This window comes from Dermacentor albipictus, chromosome 10 (assembly GCF_038994185.2).
Source record: "Dermacentor albipictus isolate Rhodes 1998 colony chromosome 10, USDA_Dalb.pri_finalv2, whole genome shotgun sequence".
NCBI classification, from domain to species: domain Eukaryota; kingdom Metazoa; phylum Arthropoda; class Arachnida; order Ixodida; family Ixodidae; genus Dermacentor; species Dermacentor albipictus.
Genome location: NC_091830.1, coordinates 46,571,044 through 46,590,491, shown reverse-complemented (window position 1 = coordinate 46,590,491; position 19,448 = coordinate 46,571,044). Strand labels below are relative to the sequence as shown.

Below are 19,448 nucleotides of genomic sequence, written 5' to 3'. Positions count from 1 at the left end.
AGCGTGGTTGGTGGAGCACTAAATGGCGACTAGCACACAAATATTTGAGGCAGCTTGTTTGCAAACAGCTCAGTTTCGAGAAGCTTTACAGGAACCTGAGTACGCATTCAAAAATATTTTTCTCTACGCGGGAAGAAAATTGCGGCTGGAGAGAGCGCTGTAGCACAGAACTGTTCCGACTGTTATGGCAGTGAGAGAACTGGAGCAAATTTATGCAGAGACCCAGTTTGTTGAGGTTCCATCTGAAGATCGCTTACGATGTTTCCAGAGTGCTATATGTATGTGGGAGCGAAGAAATCGTTCTGCTTGGTGTCCATTGAACTGTTTTCAATGAGTTTCAATTTAAAGAAGAAAAGTGAAATCTGCCAGCTGTTCAGAGCAGACCTTTTATTCAGGCCTTTGATATCCCTAAAAGATTTGCCGAAAATTATAATAAACAAAGGGGGGGGGGGGAAATCCGCCTCAGTTCCACCCTGTAAAGGTTGCCGTACAGCTAAGCTGTTGCCGACGTTAGACCAGTGCTGTAACCCGAAATGACATTAGATGACTTTAGACGAGCACCAGCACCACAAGCGCCCACGAATCAAGGACAGATACATTGTGTGCACACGTATGTCACGCACGCGCGTATGCGGAAGTGCAGCACACATCCTCATTCTTCCAGGCTCTCCACCAAGTGCAAGCGCCTTGTTGAAATAATTGAACTTTTTCAAAGTAAATTGCGTCAGAAAATTCGTAAAGCACGACTTGCGCACAAGCTACAGACATCATAGCTTTGGATTTTAATTCGGATACATGAGAAAACATAATTCTGTAATGCGGAAATTCAAAAGCAAAGCCCTTTTCGAGCTGTCGTTTGAGATCTGGCTGAGTGGCTACGGCCGCTAGGTGGCGGTACTGTTTTTGGTTGAGCACGAGCCGACAAAAAGTATCAAACAACTAAAGGCTTACAGCTTCGCTGTAAAAGACCGAAAGATCAAGTTGACAGCTCTGTAACTCTGCAATGAAAACATGCACTGCATCAACTAGGATTACTAATGCAGATTAAAGTCATATGGGATGCGTCATTCTAAAATGTACTGGTAATTTGTGAATAGAACTTTTGCAAAACTCGCATAACCGAGTCATTAATTTCACATAAATTGGAAACTAGTATATGAAATATTTATGGCTTATAAAATTTCAACTTCTTTCTTTTATGTTTGCTTTTGGTGTGCCGTTAGAGAGTTGTGAACTTTGTGGTTTAATTTGTTATTTGTTAAGTTGACATTTTTTTTAATTTGGCAAATGTTCTTGTGTAAAGAAACCAAAGAACTGGATGAAAATTTCGTTCGGTTACACAACATGGAGGCAAAAGGAAATTGAGACTTTGACAATCTCTGTTTCAAGCCAGTGATTAACAGGGCATATTGTCAAGTTCTTATTATTGGAAACGAGTCGCGAATTACCTAGACAAGCTGCCGAGCGTGGTGCCGTGCAAGGGCGATGGGACTGCTGCTGCAATCCATGCATACAGCCAAGAAAGAAAACAACAAAAAAGCTTGACAAGCTTTATTGGGCTGCATTTTCTCACCATGCAAGGCGTGGTCCAGAGTTACATTGCAGAGCGCAGAGATTGTTGTTCGGAGAGGCATGCAGCTGTGAAAATCATAAGTGTCATCGAATCTTTTGTTTGCTTGCACTTATGTCTGTTTATAAACACACATCTTGGGTATAGGGACCTCTGTGCTAGTGGTCTCCGTTGCCTGTGCAGCATGATTGAGCACTTCTACAAACTGCTTTGTTGAGTCAGCGAAACGCGAGGTTTGATTACTGGTGCAAACAAAAGACTGCACTACTAAAGTAAAGACTAGTTTGTCTCGTCTGCGAGACGATGCTTGTAACTGCCCCTAGGTGGCATCTCTCCACCATAATATATTACGACTACTACTGCTACACACTACTTCTGCTTCTAGAGCAGGACTTGTTGGGCTAGTTGGTGTTTGCTTAATGATATAACGTAGTGCAAAGGCACAATTACAAAGAAGAGACACAGACAAACGTCGCAGGCACTACTAACAACTACTAACAAATTCAAAAGGCAGTGGGATGCCAGTATAATGTATCCTTCCCAACGCGCAGGCGCGCCAACCACTTCGGGCAGTCTACAGAGGGCGAATATTCTCCTTCTAGGCTTGAAAACACAAAACTATCACATAGAGAAGAAAGGAAAAGAGCTGATGAGCAACTGCCATAATGAAGAGCGCAATGCCTGCCTGCTGTAGAGGGAAAGAGGGTGCGAAGTCGAAAGAGATTGAGCAACGAGGAGGAAAAAGGAATGAAAAGAGAAGAAATAAGGATGGAATGTTGACAAATTGCTGAACAACCTGCGCATGTGTTACATTGTGGTGGCACACTACGAAAAACAGCAAGATTGGAGTGCGAAATATGCTTTGCACTTCCTTACTCGGCATTTACGTTCGTTCTGCTGTCAGCTGCCGAGCTCAGTTATAATGGGGCAACATGCTACAGGCATTGTTGACTTGCCTTTTGTCTTGTGCACTCGTGATCTGTATTGGAGCTGCAGTAAGCGAACTTTCGGTAAAGGAACTTGAGAAAGTTCTTATGAAGGATGCCTGTCATGTTCTCACGGTAGGCCTCAAGTTGTCGTGGTAGGCCCCAGAGGATTCTGATAAACTTGAAATTTAACTGCATGTTGCAGTTCCCGAGCTGATGCGCATTTGTATTTCATCTTTCGATCCCTCCTTAGGTTTCTTATGTCATAGATTAGCAAAGCTAGGAATCGATCCATTATTAACAGCAGCTTGAAAAATTGAAGGTGGTAAAAGGCATGAAAGTGAAAGCTTGAACGATTTCAGTCTTCACTGCACCGCAGCAGCACATGAGAAAGCTTTGGCTTAGTGTTAAAGGCCAAATGAGTGTCAGTTTTTATCTACTTCTTATCTCAGGAGTCCCGAATCACTCTCAACCGCTATAGACCTCGTCAACGGCTCGGCAGTAACAGAGTTGGTAAGCAAAATGGTCTGTCTTTCGATTGCACTTGACACCTTGGCAAGAGACCAGCGCTTGTACCCTTGATGAAAAGAGGCCTTCCTGGTTGCACAGTGAGACTTTGAGCTGGGCTTGTAATCTTATCATCTCTTGTTGCAGGAACTGGTATGAAAGACCCGGTGTTGAAAGAAGGCGGCATTGTTTATTTTGTTTTGCAGCCTTAGTGCCTCTTGCAGCTGTAAAACTGAATCTCTTTTGATGGGCTTCTTTCAAACTTTGGGTTCTAAGCTTGGGAAAGTTGTAGTATGCCACTCGAAGGACTTGAAGAGAGCTGGGTGGATGTCTGTCGAACCATGGGGAATTTATTGCAAGAATCAAGGTTTTTGCGACAGAATCACCAATAGACGCAGTAATAGGATGGGGATGAATGAGGCCAGAAGAATGCAACATGTCTTTTGGTTACTGAACATTGAATACTCAACCTAAGTGCCTATTTCTGCTACAAACCTGGATCTTGGCAAATGAGCTTCATGCTTTGGGAAAGTCGTCACGCGTTACTTGTCACTTGTAATGTAATTGAAGAGCTTGAGAGTTGTGTGGAGGTCTTTTGGGTCGTGGTGAATCTGTACAAAGGTGTGGGCAAGGAAAAACCAGACAGACATTGTTGCGTGGTGTCCCCAAATTACATTTTAACAGGACCCACTCAATCATATGGGAGTGGAACCAAGCGTTGCTGGGCGTGTCGTCGTTGCCTTTTTGGTCGGATCCCCGTGGCACATAGTAACATGCTACGAAGCATCTATCACTAAGAGGCTATGGTAAACAAGATGTTCCAGCTGCTACTCATCGCTGATTTATCACCATTCAGAGTTGTCATGAAGAGAGCTCTTGTGAGCGAGCCAAAATTCTCGGGCAAGTTTGATGCCAATTTGTGCCTAATGTGATCCCGCCCTCCTCCTTTTTAGTTCTTGTGTGGCAAACATTATGCTTGAATAAGGAAGAAAGAGCTCAGAAAAGATACACCTGCGGTAGTGAAGGCCGCAAATGCATAGATAGTTGACAGGGACAACGAATTCGGTACTTTGGCTTTGAAACTACAAGAACTGCAACACCAAGTGAATGCAGTTAAATAAGTAGGCAAAGATGACTTCATGACTTTAGAGCCATAAATTAGGAGAAAAAATAAGTCAGTAAATGGTTAAAAGGACAACAAGCTTTTGTGTGTGAAAAGAACACAGCAATGTTATATCTGAATGGTAAAAAGCTGAAAAAAAAATATATGGTTGGCTTGTCATCTTCATGTTTTGACTCAAAAAGGTTGCGGACGTCTTACACATGCGTTTCCTTTTTTTACCTGCGTTGTTTTCTGCGAGACCTCTTCGTGAGTTGCGTCATTCCTTTGCTGCCAGTGTCCCAACTGCGTGGGCATTGGCTTTTCTCTTTCTTTTGCTGCGCCCGCTGCATCAGGCCAATCTTATCTTTAGTTGACAGAGGAGGATTTGGAGCTTGGCTGACAGGGGAACAGTTACACCGGAGTGCACAATCTATTCTTATCTTTGAGGACAACAACATGCCGGTTTCGCCGCGGGAGAAAGCCTGCGCAGACTGAAGGAGGTCATGCGCGTAGTGGCGTAGTATTGTTGCACTTGACCTTTGGTAGGATCAGATGGGTTGCCCGTAATCACGTGCGACCTGTTTACTCTCCTGCCCTCGTTTCTCCCCCCCGGATGCACTCTAGAGAGGTCAACACTGAACATGCATGAACAAAAGAGGAAGGGAAGGCCAAGAAAGGGTCGTGGAGTGCCAAGAAGCGCTCTGCCGTTGCACTTGCGTCATGGCATCCGGAAGCGCTGCGCAATTGTCACTCGGAGTTTGTCCAAGTCCCCTTGAGCCTAGAGAGGCATTGGATGGGCCTGGCACAGGATATCCTCCCGTAGACGTTGTTTTTTTATTTATTCTATTCAAAGCAATAGCTGTTGTGGGCTCACTGCCCTAGTTATTTTGATGTCTGCCACTGCTGCTGGTATCCGTCACAAGAACACCAAAGCACTTTGCAAGAATTTTTTTTTAAAAAAAGAAAAAAAATGTTGCAGTGCCCAGAATGTGTTCTGACTTCAGACCTGCAGATTGGCAGTAGAAAATTATGGATCTCTACCACTCTGGCGACACTATAGCGAAGAGGAAAACTGTGCTTGCAGAAAGTTGGGCCTGGGCTGTTGAATGCTCGCTATAATGATTTGCTGATGCCACGCTCTGTGGCTTATCCATAAACCAGCACCAAGGGGAAAGAATTTAAGTGAAAGCAACAGTAAGAAGCAGAAGGCAGGATAAGTTAGAGGAGGAAGAAGCCATGTCTCTTCACTTCACCAACACCAGAAAGCAATTATTTCCATAAATTAATAGGACTTCGAGTGCATTCGTCACTAGATAAAGTACTCTTCTGCTCTAGAGGAAATGGTATGCATGTATCTTGACAGTGTTTGCGCCAAGTAAACACTGCATGAATAATACTGTAATATTGTGCCAGGTGTCACCTAACTTCACATAAGCAAAACTGCAACTTCTTTTCACAACAGGCATGGACGACATTTGCAAAGGTACGCATCAGCAACCATCCCTCCGGGAGTAAGAACGCTTCAGGGATGGGATCATCCTTAGCAGGGACGCTCGAGAACAAATAAACATACAAAATTATGACTCTTATGGTTGAGAGGTGCTCATCGAATATTGTTCATTGCAACCCCTCTGTCAGTGAAAAATAGGAATCCGTTTAGTGCGAGAGCAGTATCAACCTTATCAGTTGTTCCTTCTGCAGCTGTATGCGCCATGATAAGGCGTTGGAATCGCAAGCAGTGATGAAAGCACTGATGCATAAAAGATGTTTCATGCGGCTTGAGGCACCTCTGACTAGACCTATGCTGCAGAATTTGATAAAATGCTTCAAGTGTCTTAGAAGAAAGTGCTGGGTTGTCTTGGCGATTGCTGGCAGGGGTCATATGCAGTCGAGCAGCGTTTTGTCCCATTTCTTCAATTTTATCGTAATCACGTAAGGGAAACCCTTGAGATTATCTTCTTCATATACAGCACATGTTAATTTTTCTGTTTTATTAACATACATGAGGTACCTTTCGAAGCTCTGGCTTTGGAGTCAGTATTTGCAAGTGCAGTCGGAAACTTGGTCAAAAAAATATTTTGTAGTTCCTTACACAGCTGTTTGGTTTGTAGTGATGCTGAATGTATGAGCAGTTTGTTGGAGCCATGTATTTCGAGCAGACAGGTAATAACAATCGGAACCTCATTTTACGTTGTCTAAAAACAAAAGAACAAAAGAAAAACAAAAGGTGATTCATTTGTGTGATTCTGCAACTTTTGACTTGCAGTTATCAATGGGGAAATAATGCTTGTGGTTCAGTGGGCTATTGTAGAGAAGTTCTGGAGATTGCTCGCAAATTACATTTTGACTTGCCAAGGAAGTTCCACAGGGGGTTGAGGATGACCTCAGCTCTTCTAGCCTTTGTGTGCAGTCTGCAAATGGCACCTCTCCCGAATGTTGACCAGGTGCGAGTTAAATTGGCGGGCAAGGAGGGGAATGCATGGGAACAGACAATAAAACGTGTGAATGACCGAACAGAGGTTGACCTATTTCACTCCATTTCTTTCTCTGTTCATTTTTTTCTTGTCTTTGTCCTTATGGACAATCGGAAGGTGAAAAAAAAGAAAAATGAGATTTCCCAAGAATGGCACAATGGCCAGGAGTTTTAGATGTCTCCTGCTACTTCCATTGTGTAGAATATTCTTGCACCTCTGCTTGGGCGAATTCCTTCCTGCCTTAAAACAACCTGGCAATAATGGATGGCTCGAACAAACAAACAAACAAAGAAAGAAATGGAAGGGGCTGTCCAACCATCTAAACCAAAGGACATTTGAATTGTCACAAGGCGTCGTCAATAAAAATGATTCTGACATTACTGTAGTAATGTTCACTGCTACTTTTTGGGTTTTGCTGTGGTGTCCGGTTGCCTTGCAAACTTTGCCTACAGTTTTGATCACTGGATGGAGTTCATATAGTTAAAATAAAACATTCATAATTTGCTGAAATGTATGCAGCATTACGTTTAACTTGGGCATTGCAGTCTATCGAGAGAAAGAATGAATGAATGAACAAGTGAATAAAAGGCAACCCCTGTGGGGCTTCCAGTGACGTGCCTAGATTAGGTGGATTGTTTCGCTCCTCAGATCAGCAAGCTGTCTTGTATGGCTTTCCCTAAAAAAAAATGTGAAATTCAGATTTCTCTGCTGCCACAGCACAGAAGTAATTGCAACCTGAGTATTGCCACCCAGAGTCAGTTTCAACATAAAATGTTCGCTCAACTGCTGTAGTGGTATGGCCACAGAACACCTATACAAACTTAGAGAAGGGAAACTGTACCTTCCACAGTGCTACGGAAATAAGCGTAGCGGTGGCGTCGTGAATTAAAGTATGCGACCACCGGTGGCGCTGTACAACAGGAAACGGAAACGGGGTTTTGCACACGCTTCACCAGGTGTTCTGTGGCTTTACTGGGTTTCTGGCTGCTGCGCCTCGATCGTGCTCCCGCCAGTTTGGTTGCTGTGTGGCAAACGTAGCGCCTATGTGTATATGTAGGCGCTACGTTTGCCACACAGCAACCAAACTGGCGGGAGCGCGATCGAGGCGCAGCAGAGAATACATGTAGCGCTGAGTCATATCGAGTTAAGGCACACTCTGAACTGACTTTTAAGGGCATCCCGAGCGGTTTTTTGTTTATTACGCCGCCGTTACCCCGAGTTGTGCCGCCGCGCTCCAGCTGTTGCATTTCGTGTAGGGCTACTGACAGAATGCGGTTTCCAGGTGGCACGATGGCCTCGACTGGAATAAACGCACATGACACCAAAGATTGAGTAAGCCTGAAAATATTTTATTTGCATTTTACAAGTACAAACAGAAAGCACACGTCTACGCATCCACACAAACGCGGTTACATAGTCAAGAACATAATCAAGAAATGGCTCATTAATAAGGGTAGCACAAACGCACAAGAAAGAAGACCGAAGCTACAAAACGTACGGTCGGCTGCTAAGTATAATAATTTCCCTGTCACCGCGTGTCACTTTTATACAGCATCTTTACAGCACTACCAGGCCGGGTAGTTTGGCCGAAAGAACGCAACAGCTTGCGGCCGTCAGCTGCCTCTTCCTTACGGGTGTCATAATTATCCTAATCTCCGCATCAACGTCGTGCAAGTCCGTATACAGGCATCTGTATCTGAACCATATGTGCCAGCTTAATACATGTGTAGTGAAATTATGATAACCACTGCGTCTTATCAAACGTTTTGGTTTTGCAAATGCGCATTACAGCTGACAGAACGACATACTGTAAGTGAAGCACAAGAGAACAAGAACAAAAGGAGGGTACAACACTTGAAGAAATGAAGAATTAGTAGGCGTACAGCAAACAAGCGATGACGGAGAACACACAATAATGATGCATCGGGTGTTCTGTGACATCGGTTTGCGTACTCACGGTGTTATGGAGATCAACTGCATAAAAACGTACCTTCAAGCGTACTCCCTCAACCTCCGCCGCATTCATTATGATAATCAACGTCTACACAAAATGAGGCACTATTTTTTGCCAAGAGTAGACCTCTTTACAGCAAGTCAATGTAATGACTCGCAGACGAAACCAGCATGCTTTCGAAAATATTTTACCGGTTTTACCGCCGCAGTATTCGAACGCCAACGGCCAGGAAATACATCGATACCGATAGGCTGTCGGCTGTCGGTGGTTAATCAAGTACAAAAACCTTGACGCTATGACTAAAAAGCAGCTTCAACAATCAAATTAAAAAAAAAATCAACTGCCTATTTGCCTGAGGTAACAAAACATTCTTAGACGCCTCGATTGTTTATGTCAATGGTTTGTGTAAAGTAAAAAAATTCAGCATGTTCAGCGCCCCTAGCAGAGAAAGCACAAATTAAAGTATTCGACCAAATTACAGTAGCTCCACTTGCGCGCTTACGCTGAAACACGCCTCGATTGATTTTTTGCCCTCTGTGGCCATATGTTGAACTTGAGAGTGTACGGGGCCTGGTATGGCCACTAGAACAGGGAGCACCGTCCCGAGGCATTTTGCCGTTGTTTAGCTAGCCTAAAAATAATTATCGTCATCATATCTTATGCCCTCTGCACATTGAAAGCTGCAGGACAGTCATATCCCCTTATGCACGTCTGATTCAGCCGATTCCACAGTACGCCGGCAAATTTATCAATCTAGCATGGTGTTCTCTATAGCAAATAAATAAAGAAGAAAAAGATGGGGACCAAGTAAAAGTGACATGCAGGCACTACTTCCAGCTGAAGTTTATTTTAACAACAATGAGATCTTCAACAACATTCACAGTTAAGAGAAAGCATCGTATGCGTCGATTAGAGAGCATCGTATGTGCACAGCTGACATCCTGAGGGCTAGCACTATGAGTAGTCTTCTAGCTGTCAAGATATGATCACTCTTCTTTAGACACACACACACATGTAATGGACTTTTCAATTTCACTCTCGAAGACCACTTGTAGTATGTGGAAAATCCGAGCAGTCTTTATCGGAACTGCATCTTCATGCTAGTGTACAAGGCTTGTCCACCAGCTAAAATGTTAATAAAGACATATTTGTGAAATTTTGTCATCTCGTTTCCTGTTTTACTTGCGGCTCATTAAAAAAAATGGCTTGCAGGTCTTTTTTGTTTGCTTTATAGTCTGTACTCTAGCGTAAACCAATGAAAAGGATGATACGCATGACACTTTTCTCTATTTGGCTTCTACGACATTGATATTGCGGGACAGGCTTGCTTAGTGCCTTCGTGTGGTGGGCCTGCTTTCATGGAAAGATAGCATGAGTCTGATGCGCAGTTTTCTGATCACTGTACTTCTCTTTGTGACCCCTTATCAACAAAGCAGAGATATGACTGAGGCACGTACAGAAACTGGTTCGAGCCAACTTTTTGAGGGAGGTGGAAAAGCCCATGGGACGTGCCAAGCCGATAAAAACAGGGGCTTTCACGCACTGTTTGTGTCTTGAGTGAGAAGCAATTAGTGAAGTCACAAGCCGCTTGCCGCCTTGTGTGTGCCTAGCTTGATGCGCTGCTTTTGTTTTGTCATTTATGTCACGTGTGTGCACGTATGCATGTTCTTTCACATGGTTTTAATCATTTTCATTTAATAATTTTCATAATCTTTACCTCCTCTCAAGTTTTTCTGTTATCTACCATGTTTTAGGCGCATAAGGTGTTGCTGTCAGAATACAATACTGTGTACAGTCAGCTACAAAAGTTTACGGAACACTAGCCATAATTGTGTAACATCTTCTGCTGCCCTTGAATACATCCAGAATCATGCTGTTCATTTTGTTTTATCAATTTGTTGTTGTCATGGCAGTTTTTCATTCATGAATACCACGCTCGCCTTACCTGTTCTCTGTTAACAGTTCAGGGTCCATGTTGTGTGCATCTATTGTTCAATCAAGGAACGCTGGTGCCAGTCCTGTTATGGACATGCGGTGAGACCTGTGGAGGGGGCATGGACGGCTAGTTGGCAGTAGAGGTTCATATTGCTTTGATGCTTCATGGCGGTGGCATATCTGACATGTAACTAACTTTAATTCCTGATAATCCTTAATAAATTTCCAATATTTTTTACATGTTGTTCTTCATACTACTGATAGCTAATACCTCTCATCTCATTGGAAATGCCCTCACCTTTTCTTTGTTCCACAAAATCTATCATTGTATTCCAGTTCTAAATTATGTGTAGTTGTATGCAGCATAGTGATGCCTAAGGCAGGCTGTTTGAGAATGTGAGGTTATAAACTGTAGTTTACTTATCAAGATTTACCTGTGCATAACATGGTCACCACTCTAGCATGGTCTAAAATATGGTTAGCACACTTATTACAGCAAAAGAAAGGGAAGGTAAAGATTCATAAAATGACATTAAGGTTGTGCATGAACATGAATAATATGTTAGAAGGTGGTGGCACATGCTGCTGCCGTTTCATAAGATAGTTAACTTATGATCGGCATTGCAACTTAGTGCAGCCTGCAAAAAAAGAAAATTGCTTTTTCATAACTGCCATGTTAGATATAGTGCTAAGGTTAGCATGAGATTCTCAATCTCGAAGTAGCACAGAGTGAATTATTATTTACGCTTACTTCATCTTGTTGAGTCATTTGCAATGTTGTGTTTTATAATGTTCAAACATAATAGGTGCCAGTAAGGAATGTTAAGAAAGCTGGGATATATTTTATCCTCTGCGTTTACTCTCTGAAGTTGAGCATTTTGTAGTCACGCTGCCCAAAGGCAGTTCTTCAGCTTTGCAGTCCTTCAGTTCAATCCTTTACAGCTTACAATTCCATTTAGTCATTTACAATGTTGCCTTTTATAATGATGTTCAAAAGTAATAAGTGCCAGTAAGAGGCATTTGGAAAGCCGTTACATATCTTGTGCTATGCACTTTCACTTCAGAGTTGAGCATTTAATAGTTACATTGTTCACTTGCAGTCCTGCTTCAACTTTCTCTTTCTCTTGCTCTCTCTGTTTTCTTATTATTTTTGCTTTCTTTAATCATAACGTTCCCTATATAGTACTCCACTGGATGTTACAGGGTGGAATAATGCAGAAACTGAGCATGAAGTTTACCTCAACAGAACTAAGAATTGGCTGAGTTTGTGCCGACGCTAATAAACAGGGCAGAAGGTGAGAAAACAACAGAATCAAGACAAGCGAAGGGCAGACTGAGTTAGCTTTTGCGTTAGTGCGAGGGGTGACCAATCCTGCACAGTGGAAATGCATGCCGGCGTGTGATGGTGGCAATAGGCAGGAAAGTCATGTTCTATTTTCACGCTGCACAAGACAGCAGTGTTTGTGAAAATGCGTTTGTGCTGCCACCTAGTGGTGCAGGGGCGAAGTGAGTGACCAATGCGGCGAGGTACATTTTGTGTGTGCCTGGTCAGACTGCCCCACTGCGATGGGAGAGCGGGTGCACGGCCGAGATGTGAAGACGCTGTTTCTTGGCATTTGCACGTGGCGAAAGAAACGGCGTTTTTCCGGGTAGTGCCTCGTGCAGTAGAACTAACCTTCAGCGAAAGCTGCAAATTCAGTCTATGCAAGCTGACCTTTGTGTGGGCTAAATACAAAGTGTTCGCAGCAAGAAGATAGAAGAGAAAGTGAAAAAAAAAATTAGTTGTGGGCGTTGCGAAGCGTCGAGGCCAGCTGCTACCTGGAAGCCAATCTTAAGCTGTACAAAAAAAAAAACAGCAAAGAAACATATTTGACAAACATTGAAATGCGGCACTGTGCTGCTGTTTTGCCATTGCTGGCGTTGCCGAATTTATTTATTTTGTTTGTTACATGCATAGCGCACACATACACGGCAATGTTGGCGCGATATAGAGGCCGCTGACATATCCCAGGGCCTCTGTTTACATGTACTCGGCGGCTGTCACATGTGCAAGCACATCACCTGCTTCTGTGGGATAAATGTCATGAAAACAATGTGTAATGCCAAGTTGCTGGAGAAGTGTGTGTGTGATTGAGGAGAGTTCAACTGTGGTTACATACAATGAAAAAGAAGAAATGAAAGGAGGAAGCCTTGATGCCATATATCATTCGGAGCTGTTTTGGTGTCAGCATGAGGGGCTAGGATGGCAGGGTTTAATGAATGCATTCACCGTCGGCATGTCACGCCATATTTTTTTCAACCTTTCTGCCGTTGGATGACGTGCATCTGTGCACGTTTCCATTTATAGATCGCCGATGACTTGAGAATACTTTCTTGGAAAGGTGTTTTTCTTTTGCGTTCTCTTACTTTATTTAGTTGTGTGGTTGGTGATCGTGTGTGGTGAAGCGGCATCTGCCCAGTCTGTTGACGATCCCTAAGCCGGGGGTGGCTGATGGTGAATCCTGCGTTCGAGCAGATTCTTTTAAGGGAGCATGCGGGGCTGAAAAGTCAACTTTTGAACTGCTGCACCAATTTTGATAAAAATTTTAGAGATGGTTTATCTTCTTGTCAGTAGAATATGTTCTAAATTTCAGCACCCTAGCACAAAGAGAGAAGAGCTTATAGGTGTCATGTTGAGCAATCAAGTGTGTCAAATTAGGGAAAGTATCATTTCAAAAATAATAAACGTATACTAATTGTTTGTGATTGGATACCTCCTAGATGGTTTATAGTGCAGGATAAGGGAAGTTGTATATTTTTGATGTCATTTCTATAAAAATGTCATCACTCTAAAAACGGAAGTTCATTTCATTTGTTGTCATTATATGTCAGACATCTGATAATTTATTTTGTTGGAAAATATTTATGGATCTAAAAAGTTTCTCACCTTGTTCCTGATAAAATTTCAGTCTAGAAACCACCTTGTAATCAGCTTTCGGCAAAGCAGTTTGGAAGTGGCAGTTTTCCTAAATGTTTTGTTCGGCCAAAAAGTGCAAGTTGGGAAAAATGAGCTTCAAGATTTTAAAACGTGCTGTCTTATCTTAAGACCAAAAATTATCATAAAGTATTTACAAAAGCGTCCTGCTTCATAGTTTTGACCGTCCTCTTCAATTTGAACCTGCTCTGTAGCAATTGCTTAAAGTCGTCTTTGCTTTTTTTTAAATTTTTATAACAGTGCAGTACCCTTGTCTGCGCTCATAGACAAGCATGCTGCCACCTGAATTATTTCTTTCTTTTTTAGTTTTTACTTTGCGGTCTGCTGTACTCTGGATGGAAGGTCTGCAGTGATTTAAAAAGCGCAAAAATGAAACTTTCTAATGCGGGCATTCACTCCACGTTTGGTTTCTTGTGCACTCTGTGGTTGCGTCTTGAATGGCCATTCTCGACAGCGAGTGCTTACCACCATTACAAGAAGAGAGTTAATTTTCTTCTTTTCTATGGCGCAGAGTGTAACAAAACTTCATAATGAGCTTCTTTATATGTCTACGAATCCAAAATAAATAAAATTGGAAAATGAATTGTGCTTGCGGAAATCTCGATTTTAGCCCCGCATCCCCCACTTGGGAGTCCATGTAATGGCCATTATTGTTTTGGAAATTACAATAGCAGTGGTGACGCCAGCTCTTTAACGTTAAAACTTTATGTAGCAAACCAGTTTTTGAAGGAAACCATAAAAGTTTGGGAAGAATGGAAGAAAAGAAGGAAACAAAATGGAAGATCTCTGCACTTTGCAGCAACTTTACATCACCAACAATGAGCGTCTGCCTGTATTGCCTATCTCATTTCACCACATTGCTGGTTTAACACTGCTCTGTGTATTGTAGTGCAGCCTGGAAGGGATGTAATGGTTGAGGGAAAAGGTTCTAGAACACATGTGGCAAAAGCAGCAACTCTAAGCTAGTTTACTTTGACGGCCATTTGCACAGCTGTAATGGCTACTCGCAGCTATTTGTACCGTGTGGCTCTCCATGCATTAGCACATTACGCATATCCAGGCATTCTTCTCTTTATCTGAATTGCTCGTAGCATGAGTACCCACAGGTATCACATTCTGGTATGAGGAAGAATTGGGCCATGTTGCTCGTTTAATCTTGACACATTTCTTTTGTCGGCCCTTCCGGCATAAAGCTGACACACTGAGCAGTTGTCCCTGCTGGCATGAACTCGGGCTCCGCATTTTTGTGTGCACGTGTGTTGAAATGCGCTCTTGTCACAAGTGTTGCAGTGTGCATGCAAGGCCGTTGTGGCTTTCTTAATTTTTTGCTGTGTTTCTTTTGCGTCTGTCTGTGTCTCATTTCATTTTAGTGGTTAACGCTGAGGCATTTTGACGTAGCGATAGAAACTCACCAAGTTCTATGCCTGCGCAGCAGTTGTGAGACATCCAGGATCCAGAGATCCGCAACATGGTCTGATTCTAGTCACTCATTGAAATATAGAAATCACTGCTTTTTTTTTTAAATACTTGCAAAGCGTTCCTGTTCTGCTGGAGGATGCTTGCGACCCTGCCGACACGGAAATTCACTGTGTGCTTTCTTAAAAATGTTGTCTTGACTGTTGCTGTTATGCAAATGTTGTGGTGTGACCCTTAAGCTACCATAGCATTTATTTTCTTTTGACCACGTCATTTCCTTTGTAAAGAGACATGTTACGTTGGACCTAAACATGTTCTTTGATGAGGTAGCTTGCTGTTGCACTACGACTTTGGGACGCACTGCAGCTCGGTAGCTCAGTGATCTGTCAAATCGTTATTGTTCGCAGGCTTCCGGCGATCGCTTAGCCACAGGGTGGTTGTGCTATTGCGAATGCATTAACATTCAACGTGCACTTTACGCCTCCTTTTTTTAAGCTGCACTGTGACTCGTACATCACAAAGCATCTATGAATCACAGTGTCTGTCTTTCTTTTCCTGTGCTATTTTTACAGCACTGAAAAAATCTGTGTCTCATTAGCAGACCAGGCTTTCTTTTTTTTCTTACTGTGACACCAAAACCTTCCGAGACTGCGACATGTCTGGTGCACTGTATTGCAGTTGCCGAGGGCTGTTTATAAAACACTGTTTTCCAGGATCAGGGCTTGAACAAAGGTTGCTCTTTTGGTTTCTTGCAACAGTAGTCGTGAGGCGGTTGTAGATGCAAAAGTACTCAGTGGGGGGCATTTTTTTTTCTTGTTTTGATCTGTGCTGTGACAAGTGTAGCACATTGCTGAACCTACCATTGCAGTTTTTGTTTTTGGCTTGCTTGGCGGTGTTACATATGTGGCACATTAAACGTCGCACACTGAAACATTTGACATTTCTACGAATCTACGAAGCGTGGGCTCTTTCGCGGTGTCGCGATGTCGAACGTTAGGAGAACGCAGCCTGGGGCACGGCAGCCCATTTGCTCAGTAATGTTTACGGAACTCTGCGTTATTCAAAGGTTAGGGAGCAAGGTTGTTCAGCCTTTCCGTAGGATAGCCATTATGTTCACATAGAATATTAAGTTTAAATTCAGCACGCATCTCTTTTTTCAGCTGCATAGTTATTAAGTGCAGCTTGTCTCGGAATCCACCGATTTTTTTCTTTTGTTTCTTTGGCTGCCTTTCACTTTGTCAGTCATGCATTTTGTATTTAGCGTTGAAAAATTTGACGTTGCAGTTGTACGATGACATTTTCCATTGTAGCTTAAAATAGCGAGACACTCTCTCCACTCGCCCCGTCCAGCCTCTGCAAGCGAAATTCCTTCCCTGCGTTCCCCCATACCGGACCTCGAGGATCGTGTGATGCATACATCTCGGGCCCCGGCGCCATTTTTTTGCTGCGTCGCGCACTTCTGCTGATGGCATTGCGCGCGAGCTGTCATGATTGTCTTGTTTTCGGCAACACACGATTTTTTGCGCTGTGCAAATGAACACCTAATTAGTGGTTTAAGGCAGTGCTATGCAAATACTGAGGCAGACACAAGCAGTTTGTAGAGCATGATCGCGCGCTGGAACACGGTAGAAAATGACACACTTTCGTTGTCTGCATGCGGGACTGCACCACATGGGAACAAGCAGACAAAATGGAAGTACATCTCTCTTGCTGCGGTACGAAGTAGAACAAGAACGCACAGACATTCGGTTTGTGTGTTTTATTATTACTCTAAATTTTAATATGTTTATTGAAGCAACAGATTGCACAAATAACAGATGTTGCCTTGAATAATTGTAGAAGTCACATGTCACTGCGAGTGATGTCACAGCAGTGCAGTGTACGTAGGCACACTTGTGCAATATATGTCAACTCTCCAGCTGGGAGTGGAGTGCCTGCGAAAAGGGTGAATGGCATTTGGTTTGAAATTTCATCTCTTTCCGCGGTGCATAGCGATGTAATACTTGGCAGACATAATCGTTTGCATGCATTGTATACATGCCACTTGTCAGCTCGAAATGGCCAGACCTGGTGAGGGGCCCTTTTAGAGATAAAAAAAAAAAATATGAAACGAGATACTGGTATTGGTACGAATACTGTGGAAGGCAGTTAATTACAGTAGGTGCAAAGCGTAATTTAGGTTGGGAAAACCATTCCTCAGCCCATTTCTTTTGCGTGTAACTGCAATTTTGATTTCTGTAACACCCGTTTCCGTTGGAGAAGTACAGTTACATTGTACTAAGTGGGGCAAAATGTATAAAACCAACGAAACGCTCTCTGTTTTGGCTGATTTATGATCTGCTGTTGCCAATGCTGGTCTTTTTGCCAGTAGGTTAGATTAAACAAGAAAAGAAATTTGAATGAAATGGAGTGAGCTTTGTGGAAATGTCCTTCATCCTTTACCGAACAGCGGTACTCTTGGTGCTTTGTGATATTCTGTCGTGGATGCTTAGCACTTGCGTATTGAGCAAGTCAACAGATCAGTCTGTTTCTTATTTACTTCAGTATCAATGCTTATTGGTACGTGAACATAACTTAAGGGTTCACAAATATGGTTCAGCAACCATGTTGCACTGGAGACAAGAATGCTCACAGTAAGTGCCGAAAATGTTTTGCCCCCGCACAAATGCACATTTGTGTGCACGACGCTCCGCTTCTTGCACAGACCTTAAGACCATTATTTCCGGTACATTTGTAATTGGAGCTCTTATCCTGTGTGCAAGTTAACCAGGCCTAGTGGAATACTACCAGTACATCTTATCCTTCACGCACCCCCCACCAGAGGAAATCCAATGGGGACAAGTGTGGCGACCTTGCTGGTGGGCAGTTGATGGGCGCCGTGCCCTTACTGCTGGTTAGGAAAGATCTTGCGAAGAAATTCCATGGCACTTGAAGATGCATGCAGTGGGGCTCCATCTTTTTGAAACCAGATGTTCGCGAGCATGCTCAGAGACAGTTCCTTCACAGACTCGGACACGACACCGTTTAGTATGTGCTCGTTACAATTTTCACCTGTAAGTGTCCCCTCAGTAAAGTAAGGGCCAGTTTATATGGCCATGAAAAATTTTGCATCAAACCTTTGCTGACCACTGTACTTGGTGTTTGTGCTTTCGTAGTCAGTGGGGATTGCTGTCATAACAATAATGGGCATTATGCAAGTTAATGTGCCTATTTTGGCAGCACTCCGCTCCATCTGTCCAGAGCACATTGCTCAGGAATTTGGGGTTTTCCGTCGCCCTGGATGAGGCACCAGTTGGTAAAGTGCAGACGGCACCGGTGATTGTTTTTGGATAGTTCTCGGTGTAACAAAATATGGTACGGGTGATAGCTGTAGCTTGAACGTGTCCTCCAAACTTTCGACGAGGTCACCCCCAGTTGCTTGTGCCATGCCGGATGCTGGCTCCAGGCTTTAGTGAGGAGATCAACATCAAATTCTTCGTTAACTGTACTGTCGTCTCCCTCTCTACCTCGATGCACGTTGACAGATCCAGTTGAATGGAAATGCTCAAGTGTTCTGATGAATGTTTTGTGCAATGTAATGGGACTATCTGGACGTCGAGCAGAGTAGAAGCTTGCGGCTAAATGCCTCTCACCACGAACTTGCACATGAGCGATGATCATGTCGATCTATTCAGCTGTGGAATACTTGCCATGCATTGCTGCTGCCATCCTCGAAATCGGGCATAAATGTACCCATAACGATTGCAATGGTGTTATTCTCCTGCATTCGTTAACCTATGTGCGCCAAGCATGTTATAATGGCAAGCGCAGCCCGCACAGCCGAAAAGCGAAGTAGATGGATGGTTGATAATGGCGTCGACTCATCCCCACGCGGCAATGCGAGGGTAACAATGCCGTCGTTCCGGGCATCTCCAAGGGGTGTGACAGTTGTGCTCTTCGGCGCTTCGGTTTTGCTGCTGAACTTGCAGTACAAAATTGTGTTGGTATTTTTGAAGCTGATTTTTTTTTCTGAAGCTGGTGATGAGTTGATTTAAAGCTTATAGATTGTTTCTTTGGTGTTTGCTTACAGGGACACAAGGCAGCTGTGTGATGCGCACATCTACCTGCGGTACCGGTCATCGTCGCGCAAACTCGCCATCATCTCCTCATCATTTGTGCACAATCATCAAAGCCAGGCCGGCAATGGCTGCTTTCACCGGAAGCAGTCTGTCACAGAGCGCATTGGCAAGCCCGTGAGTCTTCTTTATTTTATTTATCTGGTCGCTTGCACATTTTGGTGGCTGTGTCTGAAATAGCGATGCTGCCTTGCAGTAAAGCTTGCTTTAAGATTATCACAAAGATCTCTCAAGCCACAGCTTGTCAGTAGCACCCATAGGTTGTCAGGAATGAGTACACACTCATATGTACTCACAATCGTTGCCACTCGCGCACATTTTCATTCATGCTCGCCTACCGAGTTGCATTCATAGTTGCTTCCATTCGCTCTTACTGGCACCTACTCACGCTCATACTCGTGTCCACTCAAACACACCGGCACTCACTCAGGTTCATAATCATGTCCGCTCAAACCCTTCCCTTCGTCACACGCTC

General features: G+C 43.4%; 2 protein-coding genes across 6 annotated transcripts in view; one reads left to right on the top strand and one right to left on the bottom strand.

Annotated features, from left to right (window-relative positions):
• Positions 1-19,448, bottom strand: part of Pus10 (Pseudouridine synthase 10) — a 192,568-nt gene that overhangs the window by 16,059 nt on the left and 157,061 nt on the right. Inside the window, exon 16 of one of the 2 annotated variants that reach the window (XM_070526862.1) lies at positions 16,749-16,792. The exons of the other annotated variant lie outside the window; for it this stretch is intronic. Coding sequence (XP_070382963.1) covers positions 16,766-16,792 — 27 coding nt within the window. The 3' untranslated portion in view covers positions 16,749-16,765. Of the gene's footprint in view, positions 1-16,748; positions 16,793-19,448 lie in introns of those variants that run through there. 2 annotated transcript variants of the gene reach the window in all.
• LOC139050457 (uncharacterized) overlaps positions 1-19,448 on the top strand; it is a 48,929-nt gene that overhangs the window by 8,780 nt on the left and 20,701 nt on the right. For all 4 annotated transcript variants that reach the window (XM_070526866.1, XM_070526864.1, XM_070526863.1 and 1 more), the window contains exon 2: positions 18,928-19,090. In XM_070526866.1, coding sequence (XP_070382967.1) covers positions 18,928-19,090 — 163 coding nt within the window. The remainder of the gene's footprint in view (positions 1-18,927; positions 19,091-19,448) is intronic.